This window comes from Chelonus insularis, unplaced genomic scaffold (assembly GCF_013357705.1).
Source record: "Chelonus insularis isolate UGA/USDA-ARS -01 unplaced genomic scaffold, ASM1335770v1 contig_88_pilon, whole genome shotgun sequence".
NCBI lineage: Eukaryota > Metazoa > Arthropoda > Insecta > Hymenoptera > Braconidae > Chelonus > Chelonus insularis.
In genome coordinates, this window is record NW_023276776.1 from 4,623,683 (window position 1) to 4,643,957 (window position 20,275).

Sequence of the window (20,275 nt, forward strand, 5' to 3'; positions counted from 1 at the left end):
CACAATACAGCATCATTTCCTACAGACATTGTACTGAATTCAAAAATATATTGTTGATGCCAAAGATCATAAAATAACTTGTTTTCTTTGCCAGGTGATACTGTCAAAACAACAACATCTCCAACAACAAAAACAATATTGTATTGTTTTTCTTTTCCAATTATTTATATAAGCCTATTCTAGAAAAAAAAACACTATTTTGATTTAATAATTCTAGAGTTTTATTAAAAATACCAAACCTTTATGAAAAATATATAGTGTGTATGAATATTAGTTTCAGAGATTTTCTCTTTTAAATAAGGGACCGAAAAACAATGCGACACTTGAAAAGCTGTAGGCCATGAAAGTTGCAATTTGCCAAGGCTTTTTTTTCTGTTTTTCAATAATTTATCATAAGTGGAAAAGAGGACTCGATAAACTCTCGTTTGTGTTAATTTCCATACAGAAATATCTTTAGCGCGCCCTCGTTTTTATATAAAGCAAATTCTTTTATGCCTCTTTTTTTCTATCAGCCTTTAACAATGTAGATTTGTATAGCGTTTCGATCTTTTATCATCTCTTTTTTTATTTATAGAAATATAAAAAGAAATAAATTTATTGTTGACGATTTATAATACTTAAGGAATGAGAATTTTATTGCTATTCAATTGCTATTGAATATCTTATCAAGATGATTTATTTTATACATACATATAATTTGAAATCACCTCTTATTTAATACACTAAACTAAGTGAGATAATTGATCATAATAATTATCAAGTAGTTGATGTAAATATAAAAATTAAAGCTCTCTATTAGGGTACATTGCGTGAGAATTCGGAGGGTGCATGACATGACGCCTTTACATTAGAATGCGAATGAAGTTGAATATTGACTAGTCACGCAAAAGCTAGGTAGACTTTTATATATTTTTATCTAGCAATAACGAGCCACAAGAAAATATAAACCTAATTCAGCAATAAATGGATCGTCGTTTATGGAAGTTAATTTGAGAAAAAAATGACAGAAATAGACTTTTATTTTCTAAAGGTATAATTTAACAAAGATATAAATTCGGGAGTCCTAATTAGAGAGAACAAAGGGCTGAAAATGATACTGTGAGGAATAAAAGCAATGCCTGCTAATTTTCTCTCACACCCAAATCCTAGAGGACTTAGAGACAAGAGTCGAAAATGAGATATAATATCTTCCTCAGCTATGCTCAAGGTATATCATTTACTATGTATATAACTATATTCAACAAGCCTCAGACGAACGACAAAATTTTTTCGCCTATGTCATATTAATGGCTATATAAATGGAGCAGTAGTTTGGGCTTCTTCATCTCTCCCATAAGCTCCTTTCTACGACATCTAAATGTGACTTTATCAAACAAGCAGAGAATGACATTCAAATGTGTGTTAAATAAACTGGAAAAAGCAACTTACGGATGAGAGACACGACGATGGAGGCTTCTCATAGACATCGCACGTGTCCTGGATCTTGTTGGGCAGCTTGATGTCCCGTTGTTGGAAGTTACACTCGGGTTAGGGGTAGTGTGACGCGTGGACGGGGATGCATCTTGCTCCCCCGTGGCCACGGCCACCCCCGTGGTTCCCGAGGTAGCCAGCACTGGGTGACGATTAAAGCGGCCGGTAAAAGCCGCAGCAGCGAGACGACGAACGAGTACACGAACTAGTCGACGCGCTAGGCGCGCACCCACAGCACCCGCCCCCACGCTGACGGTACGCTGGCCCACCCCCCCTAATTAAGGGGGTGGTGGCGCGTCACACACGCGGATACCAGCGATTTTCGTATACAATCAACTTGCAGTTTTCCTATGACCGTTTTTTTCTCCAAATATTTATTCCTCAATATTTTGCAACGTGTTTTTATGTCACTCAACTGTAACGTTCGTTCACTCACAGACCGTTTCATCTATGAGTTTATTGTCCCTCAGGACAACTGGAGCAGGTGTAGATCCTGAAAAAAAAAATAATAAAACCTGAATTATATTGCCAATATCATCACGTTATGAATGTAACATTCTATATATGCAGGTAGGGTGTACTGGGTGGTTTTGAATAACATTCTGCATATTACTGCTACTGACAGATGTTTGAGATGATTGTAGAGCATATGTGTTACGCCGTTTTGTGAAATGATATTTATTTTAGAATAATTTTATGTTAAAGATAACTCATCATAACTTAAAGCTTAAATTTTATTATTTAATTTAAAACATTTTTTTATCTAAAAATGATCTTGATCAAGACTTAATCCCAGACTATTTGAATTAATAAAATCTCTCGTTGACTAGTGACCAAAGAAAATTAAATATTTTTTTCATTTATTCTTTTTTCGTAGAAAATTTCAATTTTGTCTCTTGATCCATTGCTGGATAGACAGTAGGGATATTTTATACGATGAGAATTTTATGATTTTACTAAAATTCCTCTCTTTTTTTCTTAAATAATTTAATATAAAAAATAGTCAATCATGAGTAGAGTTTTTATTTCATTAGATGGAGTAGGAAGGCAACAGTTTTCAAAGTTAGTTTTTTATACTTTAACATCATTTTGGTACTTTAAGTATATTTTTAATAAATTTTTTGATAAATAAATATGATTTTTATCTGCTATAAAACATCTGAAAGTTATCTAAAAAGTTACATAAATTGATAATAAACTTCAGTGAAAAATTATGTATATTCTGTACTATCTAAAATGTGAATTTTTTCGATTTCATCAAGACGATAAAATCGTAAGAATCAGTCATCTAGTAGCAGGAGAAATTCTCAACAACAGGAAGAGTTAATTTTGGAAAGCAATAAACTTGGTGTAGTCCAGTAATAAAGGTTACTTCGAATTACCCAGTATATACATATAGGGAAGAAAATAAGTAAAATAAAAAAAAAGTATAGATAAAAATTGTCAAATTGTCGTAAAAAAGACAATACGATTGAAAGAAAAGACTTTTCAACTAGCAACATCGTAAAAATGACATCTGTGGATTACGGCTGTGTGCTTTAGTGCGATCGAAATCGCCGTATATTGAGAATAGATAGGTAAGTGAACGTGACTTTTCGTTTGTGGATCAATTCGACTTTATTAAAAGTGGCAGTGAGCTGTGAGGACAAACGATATCCATGTATATATCTATCGTTTTAACTTATCGACGACGGAAATATATATTTCGATGCAGGTTTCCGATGCGATACACGTATCGCGTGATACACTTCTTTGAATATTTAGTATATTCATGTAAAGAAAAAAAAAAGAATCAAGTATTAAGGAAAAAGAAGACGAAACATTGCCAGTTATTCAATAAAATTTAGTGTTTCCACAATGTACTTGGGAGTTTCTAAAATGAAATTCAAACTTTTAAACGTAAACTTTACGTAGTAAAGTAACTAATTGTATCTCTTTCTATGATCAATCCATCATGTAGTTCCTTAACTCTCACGTTCAGTACTTTGATTGCTCGTTATGAAAGTACCTGAGTAAGTTTAACTTAGTGATTCTATCTAGATTCAAGTTATACTAGTCTTAACGTTTAGTTTTACTCAAAAACGTACACCCAAGCTGTTTTATGTACTTATTTCCATATCTTGAGATAATCTTACTAAAGGAGAAAAAATAATTCAGATGAATCGATAGTATTTACTTGAATTATTTAATTAATTCAATTGTGACTTGATCCAGAACATAAAGGAACAATTTGTGGGCATAGGATAATTGATGGATCAGCACTAGGAATAATCTAGATGGCTTGAAAGTACGTTCAATGGCTCATCCCCAACTCCCTAACAATGTTCACGAGTCCTGCTTTCAAACTTTCCTTCGTAGCACTAGCCAATATCTCATATAATACATATATCCAATCATCTAACTCTAATTCTCTACTTGTCTATAGATATATGGGAACACGGGCATTGAACAGTCCCAGGAGATGGACTCAAGGTAAATCATCACTCTGGAAGACCGACACAGACATATATATTGCAAGTTATGATGTAATAAAGAATTAGTGATAATCGAGATGTCTGTTAAAAGTCAAGGTATCTGACGTAATTATGCTCAACCACATTGTGGGTATTATTCTCTCACCTGAAGTACTGTAACTCATCACTTGGTATCTCAGTTTCATTTTGCTTGAGATCCCCAAAACACAAGAATTGGAGTTTGCTGAAAATCCACGACCAGTAGGTCAATATGCATTTTAACCATCACTTGTAGAGGAACAAAAATCTAACGGTGAGCTATTTTTTATATTACTCTTTTCTTCTCCTTTTTATTCCTGGTATAGTTTCTTCAAACTTATCTTGAATCAAGTCACGTACAATCCGCACCTTACCTAGACGCTTTAATTCCGTCTTCACGCGGAATGAATAACGTTTTGCTGTTCTGTGGGATATAATGGAATTGTCGGTGTGGTTTCCTTGTCATCAGTTCCAACAACTGGACAATGAACATATATACACCCAGTATAGTCACGAATATGATTCGCGATCGAGTGAGATAATAACAAGGTTAATGATGCTTTTCCCTATTGAAATAGTCTGCCATTCGTCGTCGTCGTCAGTTCATTGATTAGAAGAGAGAGCATCAACCAGCAAAGAGAACTCATCTGGAGCTGTAGCAAACGTCATCAGTTCATATGAATCCAATTACTGTTGCTTTCTGTTTATCTCTTTTCATACGTTCAAGGACACTTGAGTCTCAATGAGCTTGAACCCAGCATTCAGCTGTAAAGTTCTCTCTCCGTTGATGTTTTACTCTTTGTTCTAACGAATAAGATGATCCTTGTGGATTGTTATTAATAGTCCTATTAATGATGGTTTTGTCACGTGACCCTATTACGAATTCCGGTCTCGTGACTGGCCACTTTTTCTTCTGATGATGACCAAAAGACTTAAAGACTGGCGTGTGAGTGTAACAATGGTGCAGACAAGTAAAACCATCAACCATTAACGTAAACATCATTTCCACTATCAGGTGTGTTTATCCGTCACACACCTTCTCAATTTTGGTCTTCAAGTTGATAACAGTACCAATAGTAACTAATCCTTTTCAATATCCTAAAAGCTCTTGCTCAAGGACACGATTCAAGACGTCACAAGTCACGTGCCCTGACGTTGATCATCTTGACAGTTTAAGCATTGTCTTTACCACCAACTGCCTAGCCATCTCATTTCTAATTATTTATAAAAAAGTAATCCAATCAACGAAGGTGGACTGCAGTCGCTTCTTTGTAAGCACAGCTTTTTACTTCTGCCTTTTAATTAAAAAAAAATTTTAACTAATATAAGTACTCACGACTCTTCATCACAGCACTAGCCTTTTTTACTTAAAATCACAGTGATGATGACGAAATGATAGAAGTAGTAGACCGGTAAAGTATCGAATCTACTTGGTTACTATCCTCCATATACATTAGATCTTTAGGACTCTTGGTCGCGCAGACTCAGACTTTTTCCTTTCTCCTTATGTCCTTTTTGGAGATCCTCGACGATTGTTCCTTGCTGAATACTTCATCGTCGTGAAATCAAATGTACATGAGACAAAAAATGCTCTTCATCCTACTAGATTTCTTGATTGCGTTCCGGATTATTTTTTATATTTACTCAGGATGTTGTCAACTTGATCCTGATTCAAGCTTATCCTTGTTTGACGTTGGATTTTGAATGAATTTATGTCAAAGTCTGTCATGAATTTATCGGTCCAATTGGTCAATTTTATTATTTATACATATGATGACAGGAAGATGAATAAATAAATTGATACCACGTCAATGATGTAATAGATATTAAAAATATGCAAAGCCAATAACGACGTTAGGCGGCTGGCAGCCGGCCTCACACTGGCTCTGACTTTCTCGCACCGCACCGATTACGCGCCCCGCCTTGTCACTTGCCGAAACCAACCCTTCCTCTTGCTACTTCAACCATTCCCTCATCTACCCCGATACAGAGTTACTCCCTCAACCATCACTATCCCTCCTGGAACCACGAGCGCCTCCGAACGGCTATCAACTGAAACCCTCCTTCAGCTATTCCCTAATTTTATCTCTACAGAAATCAAAATTAATCACATAAATTTTATTAATATTTAATTATTTTCCAGACTTGCATTTTTTATTTTTCAATCAAGCCTTATAAACGCTACTGCGGTCTGAGAGCTCAGAAATAATAATAAATATGAAAGAGTACCTGTATTAAACAGATGAAAATTTTCTATTCATTTCACTGGGAATAAAAGAGTAATTAGAAATTCTCATATAGCTAAAAAAGAAAATGAAAAATTTTTCTTTCAACGTCATTTATTATTTATTACTCTTTTCATAAAACATTTTGATAAAACTTTATTCTTATAATCTTCAAAGATCTAATTGCCATTGCCATATAATTATTTGATTGGTATAGAGTTAACATGTTTAAGTCAATGTAAGTATGCATATTAATTTTTCATATGAATCCAAATATGATGACTAGTTTGTGAAGCACAAGTATAAGTAAAGTTTCTAAACATGTTTGCAGTACATCATTTTTTTTTTACATTTCACTGTTTGTTTAAATTATGAAAAAAAAAATTATCATATAAAATATGTAAGTACCAGAGATGGAAGACTAGAATGTACACATTATATTTGTTTAAAACAAAAGTTGACAAAATGAATTAATTTAAATTTGATCTTATTAATTTGATAATTTCAGAGAATGCGACATTGACAATTGAAGCATCCTGCTGGTGTATATGTTCGAGTATGAGGATTGGGCAACTTGGTTGGACCCAAATTTAAAGAATCTTCGCTTTCTTCACTCAATTCTTCAATACTGAAAGTATCTGTGAGATCTTGTTTGTGTTTGCCACAATCTTTTCCTCGTGACAAGGGAAATAGAGTCGTTTCATCTTCACTGAAAGCAAAATTATTAGATTATCACATCCATGAATGAAGAAGTTTTCCAGTATCTCTCTTTACCTCTCGGTATCACTTTGCCAATACTCCACCAATGGATGATGCTCATTGGATTTATGTGGAATGGGCAATCTCTGGATTGGTATTAATCCACTGGAATTGGTACTGGATTCTGTGTTACTTTTATCGTTATTTGAAAGTTTTATATAGTCGGAGCCACGCTGAATCCGCTTTGCTTGCTCAATTCTTGCTTCTATTAAAATAATTGTTGAGAAACTTATCATGAAACATACTCCTTATGTTACACATTCATTTAATTTATAATAGAAAACTTACCCAGCTTTCTTTGTAATTGTTTTGTCGTGGAACGTTGAATAGGTTGTGCTTGATTACTACTGCAGCTACTGTCACTTGTCTAAACAATTAAAGTTACGATCAATTAGTTGATAATTATTTTACCAATACATGAACAAGTTTTATCAAGTAAAGAACTTACCAAAAATAATATGTCATCATCAAGACGAGTCACAGGCTTTGGATCACTATCTATACCACTGTCTTCCATTACAATCAGAGCTGCCATTTAGTTACCTAAATTTAAAAAATATCCATTATTAATATAAATTACTGAATAACTTACAGAAAGTATATTCATGAATATTTATCAACATGACATTATTCATTACCCATATGGACAACTTGTTGGAGTGTCCTGATAATCATAAAAGAGGCAGTAATGTCAATGTTTTTACTTGGAAATAGTTAAAATTTATACTAACAAAACACTTAAACATACTTTGAGTATTTTTCAGTATTATATATTACATAAAAATCATTAAATTTTATTCAGAGATCTTTTTTACACGATTCAACACAGATGCTGTGCCAAACTGAGGACACATGCACCCTACAACTCGACCCCACTCCTACGTCGAGCATGTGCTTATTGATTTTCCGTAGAGAACGTCGTGAAAACATTTCAACAAGACAAAATATTTTTCATTTCATCGACAAAAATATTTCACTTTTGAAATTAAAGAAAAATTCAAACGATGGTTAATTGGAAAATAATAAATAAAAGTCATTGGAAAGATAGATGGATGATGAATTCTAAAGTAAAAATTGAGTGGTTGTATCCTAGGCAACCGAGTGCTGTTGTAATCATGGAATTAATGGATATTTATGAAATACCAGATTGATAGTTACATTTGAAATTACACTGGAGTTTAATGAAATTTAATCATGCCACAATCAATGAAAAAGAGCCCGTCTAAAGCTTCAGACTCAAGTAAAGACGTAAGTAATCAACATCAATGGTTACTTATATGCAAACAAATTTAAATTCTTATTTATTTAAGCCAATTATTTTATTTTCATGATCCTAACCATAATTACTATAATCAATATTATTCATTCTGACCACTGATGTATTTATTGTCATTATTTTTACTATTTATTTTAGCAAACAAGTCTTTCAAAGAGTCGAATACCAAAAATGGATTCATCAGGAGGAGACATGGATTGGTTTAAAGGGAAGATATTCTTGAAACCAGAAGATCAATTATTATTAACAGAAGCAGTAATTATCCTTATTAAAATACTCTCTTAAAATATTAACTTTGTCCCTGACTTAATGATTTAATGACAAGTAAACTTGATGTTATCTTTATAAGGAATTACAAGAGGAAATCGTTAGAGTGTTGACAATTCATAACCCTAGAATACCAGATTCATTAGTAGAATGGTCTTGGAAAGAAGGAGCTTTTATTAATTTACCTAAACCGCCTGATATAGTCACCATTTTAAGTGTACCCGGTACATTACTTCATAAAGATTCAGAAGAAGCAAAGAAGCAGGCATCTGGAGGTTCTATTGGTATGAAAAAATGATGTAATTAGTTTAAATGATTACTTTTTTACATAAAATATTAAATTAGATGCTGAAAAACCTACCATTAAAGTAGAAGAACCGATAAAAAAGGAGGAAGAACCGGAAGAAGATGCTCCAGATGCTGAAGAAGCAGGTTATTGATGAATAGTTTTCTATTATAGAAGTGAATTATGAAGTTGACATACTTATATGGCATTTTTTTTGAAACTTTAGATGAAGAGGGAGATGATAAACAAGCAGATGGAGGTGGAGAAGCAGAGCTTGAAACTGCAGAGGAAGAAGCTTCAGAAAAACCTGTTAAAGTACCAAATCAATTTAACTTTTGTGAACGAGCTGCTCTTACGTATCACAATCCCGTTCGAGTAAGTGATAAAAAAAAATATTCAACCACTTTTTTTATTGCTACTGAATGGCTTATCGTAATAATATTGAAGGAGTTGATAAACCTCAGCGTTATCATAAATGTTGGTACTCGCCAAACATCCTTTCTTCCATTATGACATTTTAATGTTTCAGTTATGATTTTTATCCAACATTTTCTATTCAAATCTTTTTTTACGTTTACCTTAAAATAAATCTATCAGTTGATGCTTTATCAGTGATTAATTATATTGGAGTAAAATTATTCAATATTTTTAGGACATGAGCACGCAAACTGTTCCACCACCAACAGCGTCATTTAATTCTGCTGTATTTCAATGGGTGATTTTTGATGAATATCAAGAGGATTATGAACGTCAACAAAGGGAAAAAGAAAAGGAAAAAAAACCTTTACCTCAACAAAAAAAAGGAGAAGATATGACTGTTAAGAAGAAAACGCTAATTGAATCTGTAGCAGTTAATCAACGAATGTTACAAGCTGCTAAAACATTAGACCGAATGGTCAATCAAAATATTTTTAATGAAATTTTACAAGGTATGAGCACATTAAATCAAAGTTCTTTGGCAAGTTAGGCTTTTGGTAATAAAATATTTGTTCAACAGATTATAGGTATTGGAATGATCCAAGCGATGAATTCAAGGACGGTGAAGGGTCTCTTCTTCCTTTGTGGAAATTCCAGTATGAGAAAACTAAAAAACATGACGTCACAGATTTATGCTTCAATGCTCGTTATTATGATTTATTTGCTGTCTCTTTTGGATCTTGTATGAAAATTAAAATTCCACTAATCAAAGTATATAGAATTTTTTGATTTCATTAACTAATTTTTTTAGTTTCTTTTGATAGCCCCGTGTCAAATGGTACAGTTTGCTTGTTCAGTCTGAAGAATCCTTCGTATCCTGAATGGACATGTATCACCGAATCTCCAGTTATGTGTCTAGATTTCAATACTCAACATCCTCATCTGCTAGTAATTGGTAAGTTGTTAGAAAATTTTTTTAAAAATGTATTTATATATTTATTTTATTATAATTTTATATTTTAGGTATAATGGATGGTACTGTAGCAGTATATAATGTAATGTTACCACCAACAACACCTCAATATAGAAGCAATGAAGTTCATCAAAAACATGGTGGTATAGTGTGGGAAGTACGATGGGCTCCAGATACAGATGAAGGTAATTTGGCCTTCTACAGCGTTAGTATTGATGGAAAAATAAATCATTGGATTTTAAATCAAAATGAATTGGGACTGGTAACAATCATGACTCTATATCTGGATCGACCACCAATTCCAGGACCGGATGGTACTTTAATAACTCTCCAAGGTGTGCAAAATTTTGTTTACAAAGATAAAATTATCATTAGATTAAATATAATTAATCATAAATGAATATTTTTAGGATGTGGAACATGTATAGCTTTTCATCCAACAGAGAAAGACGTATTTCTTGTTGGTACTGAGGAAGGAACGATTTACAAGTGTAATACAGCTTTCAGTAGTATATATATGCAGACATATAATGAAGCACATAACATGCCAGTTTATCGGATAGTATTTAATAAATTCAATTCAAGTATTTTTGCCAGTTGTTCAGGAGATTGGAGGATAAAAATATGGGAAGACAATAGATTGTATGTAGACTGAATAAACAAAACAATTTTTAGAAATGTCATTTGAAATGTTTATTCAACTTTTTTTTTAGAGAACCGTTGTTCATGTTTGACCTTGGTGTACCAATTGGAGATATACAATGGGCTCCATACAGTTCGACAGTATTGGCAAGCGTTTCGAATGATGGAAAAGTGACAGTATTTGATTTAAACGTGAATAAATATCGACCAATATGTAGTCAACCAGTTGTAAGCAAACGACGTAGCAAATTAACAAGATTAGCTTTTAATAGTGTACTCCCCTTCATTATTGTTGGTGATGACAAGTAAGAGTTTACATAATGTTCATAAATTTAAATAAATAACATTTAAATATTTAAATCTTTTTTTTTTAATATAGAGGAACAGTCAACAGTCTTAAATTATCTCCAAACTTAAGAGTTAAAGTAAAACCAACTAAAAAACAAATGCATCTATCTCATGAAGAATTAGAGTCAATGAAATTAGAAAGATTATTAAGCTTTGTGCGTGAACCACCAATTCTGACAGCGCCAAAAGATGTTAGAATAACAAATTAGTTAGTTTCAATAAAATAAATTCAATATCAATTAACAGAAATTATATAAATAATTGTTCATATCGAAAATTATCCTATCCATTAATTAATTGCCTATTATTATTGACTAGATATTGTATTGGCACCATCACTAATGGTTTTCTTTTAACTGGCAATGAGCTATTTAATGATATTAAATATTACCATAGACTCAGTTAAAAAGATTTAGAATTATTATTTTAATACTATCGTAATATAAATAGAATATAAATAACTGATTATTGCAGAATAAAACTACTCAGTGAAATATTTTTCCAGGTAGTTCTGGATTTTCTACAACCCCTTTGTAATATTTTATTTCCAAAAAATCTCTGATATTATTCGGACTAGGCACTTGCCTCCCCGCAAATTCAATACTAGACATCGGATGTAAAAATGGCTCTGGAAAATCGCGATTCTTTAAAAACCAAGAGTCTCTTGTCATTGTGCCATTTTTAACATAAAAAGGAAGTAAATTAACATGTAAACGATTTAATTTAGAATATTGAACTTTAAAGAATTCACCCTCAGTTGCTTTCTCCCAAATGAATCCATAATTATCCGCTACTGGTTTATTGCGTGCTTTTACAAGCCAAGGTGATCGATTAAGGTCATCACGATTTATTCCGATCTCTACTTGATAATCCCAAGGTAGAATGTCACCATTCCTCATTGCTCCCAATAATGAACTTCCTTCTAACCAGTATCTAATTCCTACTTCTTCTAATTTATCAAAAACATGATGGGCAACTTTTCTTAACCCTGCTAGACAACAAGGTGGAGTGAAGCGATTCTGATATAGATATGAAGGTACACCATTGACTATTGATCCAAAGCATCTGGGAGTTTCTCTGGAACATCCGTACCAGTCAATTGCACCTGAAGGTCTCGTAACTCTTTTAATTCCTAACTTTTCAAACATTGCTCGCTCTCTCTTTTGATGTAGCTGCTGAAGTTTCCATTGAGATTGTTGACTACGGAATAATGGTTTCCCATCATTCAATTGATGATTTTTCATTACATGAATCTAGTAAAATAATTCATTACAATTAGACTGATTTTTTTAAATTTTCTATTTTATTTTTATTCCATTCCTATTTCATGCTTGTAATATCTACATACCATAAACAACTACGTCAGCATATCTTCAAACATAACATTAACGCCATCAAGTGATAACGAAATTGCTAAAGATAACGTCCAAAAAAATAAAATAAACATATAAATTGTGACAAGATAATTAAAAATAAAAAATATTCTATCTATATGTCAAAAACTAAGTTGTGCAATAACAATAATCAAAGCTATTGATATGATAGGTACTTACTTTTATATTTAAAACTGTTGTTTGGAGATAGAGTGCATCAGGATATGGCAACATGAATGGTTCAGGTAATTTTTGAAGAGTTTTTGACTCAATTAAAGTTGCATGTTTTCCTAAAAGACCGCCACATGCTGGACCAGGTGCTTTGTTCGTTCTCAAGCTCCATTCTCGGATTCTCACGTGAAGTTCTAAGCATGTTAAAGAATTTTTTCCTACGGGAATCGCAACAGCAATACTTTCATTACGTGATGTGTTCGTTACAGCTTCCTATAAAAAAAATTAAAAATTCACTAATAGAGTACACTTCGAATAATTAAATAAAATGCAACAAAGTATACCTGTATCGCTTGCTTTGATGAGATCCTTGTAGCATCAGGTAGAAATAAAACATATTTAGTTTGAATATGATACAGAGGATTTCTGTCTTGAAATGACTTGTTAAAATCTGGCTGAAGATTTATCAACTTGACATTCTTTAAACTTTCATTGGCAAAGTTCAATTCAAGTGGTGGATATGGTAATTCATTACAAACAATCAGAATAGGTATCGTAGGAAAAGCATTCAGAACAGAGTCTACTGTAGCGACTACATCATTTTCAAATGATTCAAATTGTCGTATAACAACTGTTATTAGTTTTGCTAAGCGACGATGAAGCTTCTGAGGACTGTCAGTTGTAATTTCTGGTGCCGGAGTTGATTGTAGTGGATTTTGTGATGTGAACAACCACCAAATTCTATGCCAAACTATTATGTTGCCTAGTAGAGCTAAAGCTAATAAAGTCCTCACGAGCTTTACTCGCATTCTTGTCAATTATTATGGGTCATAATTGCACCCGACAAACTGATATGATAATGAGGCTTTAAGTTCTTTAAATGTAAACTTTATCACTTTTTTGAAAAATTTTTGATGATATGAGATGAATAACAAACCATTTCGTTTCTTAATATCTGTATATTACGTTAAGAGTTTGATTAAACAATTTTACGCATGCGTTGTCTATAGTTGAACATGCGCTTTCTACAAATATTTTGGGGTGAAATTTGGGAATATTTATAACCATAAGATAAGTATGTTATTGATGATACAAGAAAATAGATTGAATAAGATAATTATTGAAACTACTCGGAATATTTATTAATTTATTTGTATTGTCAAACAAAGTATGACAAGAAATAGAAATTGAGAGAAAAGTTTTATATAAAAGTTTGAATGAACAAGAAAAGAACACTGTTCTTTTTTAAGTTATTTTAGTCCAATTCTTATATATGTTTAAGGCTTATATGGCTTCACAAGATTCTCAGAGAATTCCTTTACGTATTCAACACCTCGGACTTCACGTTCGAGTAGAGGAAGCTTAGTTACATGGAAATCTTCATAGAGATCCGTTATCTAAAACACAATCATTTTCGTGATTAATGTTGAAAGTGTAAATTAAATTTATATGATTACTAGATTGATATTGATTACCTGATCTAAATATTTATCCTGAACCTTGTGTCTAGCTAAGCAAAGTCGACATGGAGCATCTCCTTCTTTTAAAAATAATAATTGATTAACAATGATATTATGCGTATCGATTCCACATTTAGTCAACTCTTGGACAAGTCTCTCTGTTTCGTATAGAGATAAAAATTCTGCTATACAAACACATACGAAAGTTGTTTGTTCAGGATCTTTAAATTGTTCATTTACTTGTCTAATTATTGCAAGCATTTCTTCCATTTTATTTGAAAAACTATCCACATTAAAATCTGTCATTCCCAGTAATGAACTTATCTATAATAATAAATTATTAAAATTTTTTTTCTTTAGCTTTAGTAAAAAAAACTTGTAATATAAACGCAGAATAATCGAAAACAACTATTCATAAATAATAGATAATTAATAATTGGTATTAAATTATTTAATAAAAATACCTGGCTTATGAAAGGACTGATTTTCATTTTCAAACGCATCAATTTTCCTAATCCTTTCTCAACAACCTGAGGAAATGACAAAAGTCTCAATGTGTGTCCTGTAGGAGCAGTATCAAAAACTACTACAGAAAAATTCATCCCTTTTACGAGTCTATAATAAAATAATAATAATAATAAGTACATAGTGTCAAAAAATTTAAACTAGATTAAATGTTTTTCAACGTACTTCATGACTTCAGCATAGCTCATTGCTTCATCGATACCTGGAAATGCACCAACAATCTCTTGCATAACACTACGGCTAAGTCTCATTGCCTCGTTACCTAAAACTAATAGAAAAATTTCATTGCTAATTTTTTTTTTCGAGTAAAAAATATTAAATAGATAAAAAATATTTGTCCATACTATTCTCATTTTCAAAATATTCTTCAGGTAATTCAGTTATTCCAACATTCGGATCTATTTCCATTGCAAAAAGATTATCAAATCCTTTAACTTTTGTAGGAACTTTACTGAATTTTTGATCGAAAGCATCAGAAATATTATGTGCCGGATCTGTTGAAATGATAAGAACACTCTCTCGAACTTTGGATAATTGTACTCCTAATGAGCAGCTGTAAAAAGTAGGGTTAACTTTATTTACGTTTCATTATAATTGAATAGACAACTTGTTGAAATTTAATTATAATCAAAATTACCTGCATGTTGTTTTTCCAACACCTCCTTTTCCACCTACAAATATCCATCTTAATGATTTTTGCTCAATCACATTTCTGACAGAAGGTTCCAGTTGCTCAATTTCACTATCAACATTCATTTTTAGTACACGTAACGTACATTAAATATTAAATGTTCACAAAATTCATGACCTTTTAACCATAATAATTGAACAATTTTTGCATTGACTTAATTAATGCTGAATGACTAATTAAAAAATTACTATACACAAAGCATATATTTAATAAATACTTGTTTTCAAGAATGTGATGTCAAATGAACCTACATGAACAAACTGACAAAAGTCTAAAGGTGCTTTTCCATTAAAAATATCGCAGATCTTTTCATACATGCTACATGTAAAACATCCATACGATCAGAATCAAATGCGTCCTATTTAATTGGTTTTTATTAAAACAAAAGGCTTTGACAACTAATAAATACAAATTCTCTCCTTTCGATTCGCATTAAAAAAATTCTTTTGATTATTATGTGAAGTTATTCTAGAAAATAATAATAAAAACTGATCAGAAATTTTACTTTAGAGCTGATCTACTAGTAGCATTGATAGTAGGTAAACATTTGTGATACCAACAGATATCACAAAACACTGATAATGCTGTTTTGCACGAAATTTAAAATCTTCTGTCTAACTCTTTTTCAAGATTATCAGTTGATTTATTTTATCCATAGAATAATGGATAAATCAATGTGCAGTGATCACAGTAATTTTTCACATCCCTGCTGTATTTTTTATTCTTTTTATGTTGAAAGGTTGAAATTTATTGAGATGTCCAAGTTTATTTTTCTAACTGATAAACATATCCAGAGAAGATTGCTGTCTAATAAATTTTATTAAAAGACTGACATTGACTTTTTTGCAAGTTCATCTAGTATAAATTATTATTGACACGTTCACTTGTTTTTCAACCAAATGAATTATTGAGAATATTAGAAGTCTATTATAATATATGATTCAATATGATATTTTTATAAGAAACTGAAATATCATCCACATTAATTTAAATAATTTAGGTAATGAATTAATATACATTAAAAATTGTTGCAAGTAATCGAATACTTATGAACAAAAGAAATTTAACTCAATTTACCTAGATAAAAAAAATTCATAATTCAGCAAGTGGATAACAATGACGGTTGATTGATTTTTCTTTCAACTTACTGATGACAAATTCGATATTTTATGATTATCATTTTTAGCTATGAAATAGACTATCTTGCAATTTTTTAGAAGTATATCAGAAATTAAACATCATCCATTATATTATCTTAAAATTGATATGAAAATATTTGTATTAAATGTAAGTTATTTGATAAATATTAATAACGACTGACAACGTACAAATTAAATGATTGCTGTATCATGAGATAGCAACATTAAGCTGTAATTACTGTGGAGAGAACAGTAGGAGTGGAAAAGTGGCACACATTCGCAATACACTGAAGTGAGAATACTTTGCCACTTACAAAGGTAAGATGTCTCAGAATTTATAAATACAAATTACTCTAATTTTTATATTAAATTTTGTTATCTCGTTTTTATCAATCAGATGCTGCGACCGAGTTGCACAAATGGAATATGGAAAGGACCTGAGATCCGTCCACCATCAGAAGATTATTTCAATTTAGGAGAAAAGATATTTCAACAGTTCAAAAAGTTCCCTGAAATTATTGGCCAAGTAAATACAGTGATTCATTACAAAACTGTAAATTATTATTAATTACAATCAGAAATAACTCAAAAGTATCTATGCCATAATCAGATAGATGCAGAGACGGGAGAGAAAGATACTTTTGCCGAAATCGGAGAGAGAGCTGTACGATGTGCACTGTGGCTCCAAAAACAAGGTATCAAAAAAGGTGACATGGTTGGCTTCTGTTCAGGAAATCATTTGGACAGCGTGGTTCCAATGATAGCTTCTTTCTACATTGGATCAATTTTTAATCCTTGGTGGGACAGCTGTCTAGATGAAGGTGAAGTAAAGTTTTTCTTCTCTTGCAACTCATGAGTTACATAATAATTATGAACTTATCTTTTGTAGATATTTCTAGATATTTTATTGACTTGACCGAACCCAAGGTATTATTTGTTCATGAAAAACTGGCTGATCCAGTACTGGAGGCCATAAAAAATGGGAAAAATAACGTAAAAGTAATTATTTTCGGTCAAAGGCCAGGGGTATGAATCTTTTAGAGACATTCTAAAGACCGTAACAACTGAAGAAATCGATCAATTTCGATGTGTAAAAATTGATAAACCTACAGAACCAATTATGATCCTCTACACATCAGGAACAACCAGTTATCCCAAGGGAGTGTTGTACACTTATGGATCGTTTGCTCGCATCGGAAATTTTGAATCTCCTCGATTAACATCAAATACAGTTAATTTGTGGTTTTCTGGATTATGTTGGCTGTCAGGTGTTTTAAATAACATACAACCAATATTTACTAGATCGACTATGATAATTTGCTATACCATTAGTGAAGAAAAAGCATGTGAGCTTATCGAAAAATATAAGGTGAGATGATTTGATGGCATTAGGTTTCTATTATTTTTACTAATAGCACACTTTTTGATTGTAAATATATCATTTTTTATTGATCCTTTTCTTCTCATAAAATTAATTTGTTGCATTTTATTTCTAGATTTCCGCAATATCTATGGGTACAAGTGTAGCAAATAGACTCAGTAAAACGAAAGCCGCTTTAGAATATGATTTATCATCAGTAATTCGAGCAAGCTATGGTGGCGCAGCTGCTAAAAAAGAAGTCATTGAATTCTTACTAACTACTTTTAAGAATGCTATGATTTTTTCTATCTATGGTAAATTATCTTAACCATAATTCCTTATTCATTTATTATTCGTCTTTACTTCTTTTTAAGGTTGTACTGAGACGGGAGTTGCTATAGCTGGACAAGTAAATCCTAAGAAAACAACGTCTTGTGGAACTGTGATTCCGAATGTAGAGGTAAAATTAATCAAGCCAGAAACTGGAGAAATAGTTGGACCTAATACCGAAGGTGAAATTTGGTTCAGAGGGCCAACATTAATGGCATGTTATTGGAGAAATCCCAACGCTACAAAAGAAGCTATTGACTCTGAAGGTAGAAGAAGTCTTATTGGAATAATAATAATTTTGGTCTAATTGGAAATATTTTATAGGCTGGTATCATACTGGAGATTTAGGATATTATGATAAAGATGGCGATTTCTATATTATTGAAAGAATAAAAGAATTAATAAAATATCGACTTCACCATGTTCCTCCTACAGCAATTGAATCTGTATTACAAGCTCATCCAGCAGTATCAGAAGTTGCTGTGGTAGCCAAACCAAGCCATAATGACGTTGAGCTTCCAATGGCTTTTATTACTAAATTACCAGGCGTAGAAGTAAATAATTTTCTTTTTTTATGTTTAGTTTTCACGACAAATTTATGTTGATTCTTCTTTTAGGTAACAGAGAATGAAATTCATGAGCTAGTCAACAGTAAACTCCATGATCGTATGAAACTTCGTGGAGGTATTTGTTTTCTTGATAAAATGCCTTACACTTCTTCAGGAAAAATATCAAAGAAAGAACTTCGAGCGATGGCCAAAAAACTCGCTGATAATTAAATGTAAACACATTTATATGGATCATGTAAAAATGTTAAGGCGTTTTTTTTATTGCTCAATGAGTTTTTAATTTGAAAATGGTATTCTTTTTTTTTTAGAAATTTCAGCATCGATCTTAATTTTTTTTTAATTTATTTTAAACTGTTCAGGTCTTCAGTTTTTATCTCTTCATTTATAAATAAATGATTAACTTATGATAAGACATAACAATTCGTTCAGTGAATGATATAATCAATTTGTATTTGTTTATAAGTCTGAAAAGCGACTACAATTTTAATCAGCGTTGAACAAATTAAAAAAACTCGTCTAGATTCGGAGTAAAATGTTAAAACGGAACCAAAACGAATTTCTTGAAAACTTTCAAGATTTAGAAATTAACAATAAGATTATGCAAAGAAGTGAAATACTCTAATAAACTATATCAGAAATTAAAATGATCAATTTGTTAGTTTCATTGTCATTATAATATTAAAAAGTGCTATGGTGTATTTAGTTTAAATAGATGGGCTATCAAATTATAACTGTACATAACGCTTATAGCAATAATGTATTAACAATTATTTTTGAATAATCTTAGTAGATGTTCGTGATGTATTAAAACGTCTTGAAAATCAACTTGCTTTCGAATAATTCATGAAGATTATTGTAAATAATTCTATTGATACTGTAATTTACCTTCAAAAGTAAAATGATCAAATGGTAGTTATAAATCAAAGCTAAATTATTGTATTTATAATTTTATTATCAGCTATAATTATTTTATAACATTTCGTGGATTAAAAAAATTAATCGTCTTATCTGTTTACTGCTTCTTCTATTTTATTAATTTATTGTATTCGTATTCTAGTAATTCAAAAGTGATGTATTATAGATAGAACAATAATTAATTTATAATGATGGTAATAATTTTTATACAAAATTATTGCAAATTGAAGCTTGTTATTTAAAATTTTATTGACATTGTACTGACTTTTAACTCAGTTAAAAAGGTGTTAAATTTATTTGCAATGTTAACTCAAGATGTATAATGATATTGTTTATTTTCCTAAAGTATGAAAATTTATTAAAACTTTTAAAAGTTTATATTTTTTAACTGACAGTCATATGGAGACAACATTAAGCCTAAATTGTTTATAAGACTTAATTTGATTTTTTTAATAAATTCATATTCTAATTTCTTACTATCATTGTCCAATATAATACAGACAATCATGTGATTCTGATGGCATTACATTCAGAAAGAAAAACTATTTTAAAATAAATATCGAATATTTGTATACGTGAAAATACCA

At 31.3% G+C, this 20,275-nt stretch overlaps 6 protein-coding genes across 12 annotated transcripts in view; 2 read left to right on the forward strand and 4 right to left on the reverse strand.

Annotated features, from left to right (window-relative positions):
* The window catches only part of Ih (hyperpolarization activated cyclic nucleotide gated potassium channel Ih), a 55,828-nt gene extending 54,347 nt beyond the window's left edge, over positions 1 to 1,481 (reverse strand). For all 5 annotated transcript variants that reach the window (XM_035091677.1, XM_035091681.1, XM_035091679.1 and 2 more), the window contains exon 1: positions 1,429 to 1,481. In XM_035091677.1, coding sequence (XP_034947568.1) covers positions 1,429 to 1,466 — 38 coding nt within the window. In that variant the 5' untranslated portion in view covers positions 1,467 to 1,481. The remainder of the gene's footprint in view (positions 1 to 1,428) is intronic.
* Positions 1,482 to 6,305: 4,824 nt separating this feature from the next.
* Positions 6,306 to 12,002, reverse strand: LOC118072080 (uncharacterized). 3 transcript variants are annotated; one of them, XM_035091686.1, is made up of 5 exons: positions 11,907 to 12,002; positions 7,395 to 7,489; positions 7,235 to 7,313; positions 6,962 to 7,151; positions 6,306 to 6,896 (listed from the first exon to the last, which is right to left on the reverse strand). In XM_035091686.1, the coding sequence occupies exons 2-5, from the start codon at positions 7,479 to 7,481 to the stop codon at positions 6,692 to 6,694; spliced, it is 561 nt and encodes a 186-aa protein (XP_034947577.1). In that variant the 5' UTR covers positions 7,482 to 7,489; positions 11,907 to 12,002; the 3' UTR covers positions 6,306 to 6,691. The 3 variants fall into 3 exon arrangements, with proteins under 3 accessions (XP_034947577.1, XP_034947576.1, XP_034947578.1); XM_035091685.1 differs by lacking the exon at positions 11,907 to 12,002 and adding an exon at positions 7,585 to 7,904; XM_035091687.1 differs by lacking the exon at positions 11,907 to 12,002 and adding an exon at positions 7,678 to 7,771.
* LOC118072081 (dynein intermediate chain 2, ciliary) lies at positions 7,279 to 11,379 on the forward strand. Its single transcript, XM_035091688.1, has 12 exons — positions 7,279 to 8,194; positions 8,361 to 8,477; positions 8,572 to 8,773; positions 8,835 to 8,921; positions 9,002 to 9,150; positions 9,428 to 9,704; positions 9,773 to 9,934; positions 10,004 to 10,147; positions 10,216 to 10,500; positions 10,576 to 10,807; positions 10,879 to 11,112; positions 11,187 to 11,379. Exons 1-12 carry the CDS (start codon positions 8,141 to 8,143, stop codon positions 11,362 to 11,364), a joined length of 2,121 nt encoding a protein of 706 aa, XP_034947579.1. The 5' UTR covers positions 7,279 to 8,140; the 3' UTR covers positions 11,365 to 11,379.
* Positions 10,844 to 13,538, reverse strand: LOC118072078 (fukutin-related protein). Its single transcript, XM_035091682.1, has 3 exons — positions 13,044 to 13,538; positions 12,709 to 12,972; positions 10,844 to 12,408 (listed from the first exon to the last, which is right to left on the reverse strand). The coding sequence occupies exons 1-3, from the start codon at positions 13,506 to 13,508 to the stop codon at positions 11,641 to 11,643; spliced, it is 1,497 nt and encodes a 498-aa protein (XP_034947573.1). The 5' UTR covers positions 13,509 to 13,538; the 3' UTR covers positions 10,844 to 11,640.
* Positions 13,539 to 13,638: 100 nt separating this feature from the next.
* LOC118072079 (ATPase ASNA1 homolog) lies at positions 13,639 to 15,661 on the reverse strand. Its single transcript, XM_035091683.1, has 6 exons — positions 15,322 to 15,661; positions 15,029 to 15,237; positions 14,850 to 14,952; positions 14,624 to 14,774; positions 14,175 to 14,483; positions 13,639 to 14,096 (listed from the first exon to the last, which is right to left on the reverse strand). The coding sequence occupies exons 1-6, from the start codon at positions 15,438 to 15,440 to the stop codon at positions 13,977 to 13,979; spliced, it is 1,011 nt and encodes a 336-aa protein (XP_034947574.1). The 5' UTR covers positions 15,441 to 15,661; the 3' UTR covers positions 13,639 to 13,976.
* A 956-nt stretch (positions 15,662 to 16,617) lies between these two features.
* On the forward strand, positions 16,618 to 19,417 carry LOC118072061 (4-coumarate--CoA ligase 1-like). The gene is given in 9 exon segments (XM_035091647.1): positions 16,618 to 16,832; positions 16,912 to 17,040; positions 17,125 to 17,335; positions 17,404 to 17,540; positions 17,542 to 17,883; positions 18,011 to 18,188; positions 18,249 to 18,470; positions 18,529 to 18,758; positions 18,822 to 19,417. Coding segments are annotated over 8 exon segments (1,611 nt in total). The 5' UTR covers positions 16,618 to 16,832; the 3' UTR covers positions 18,984 to 19,417.
* The last annotated feature ends 858 nt before the right edge of the window (positions 19,418 to 20,275 follow it).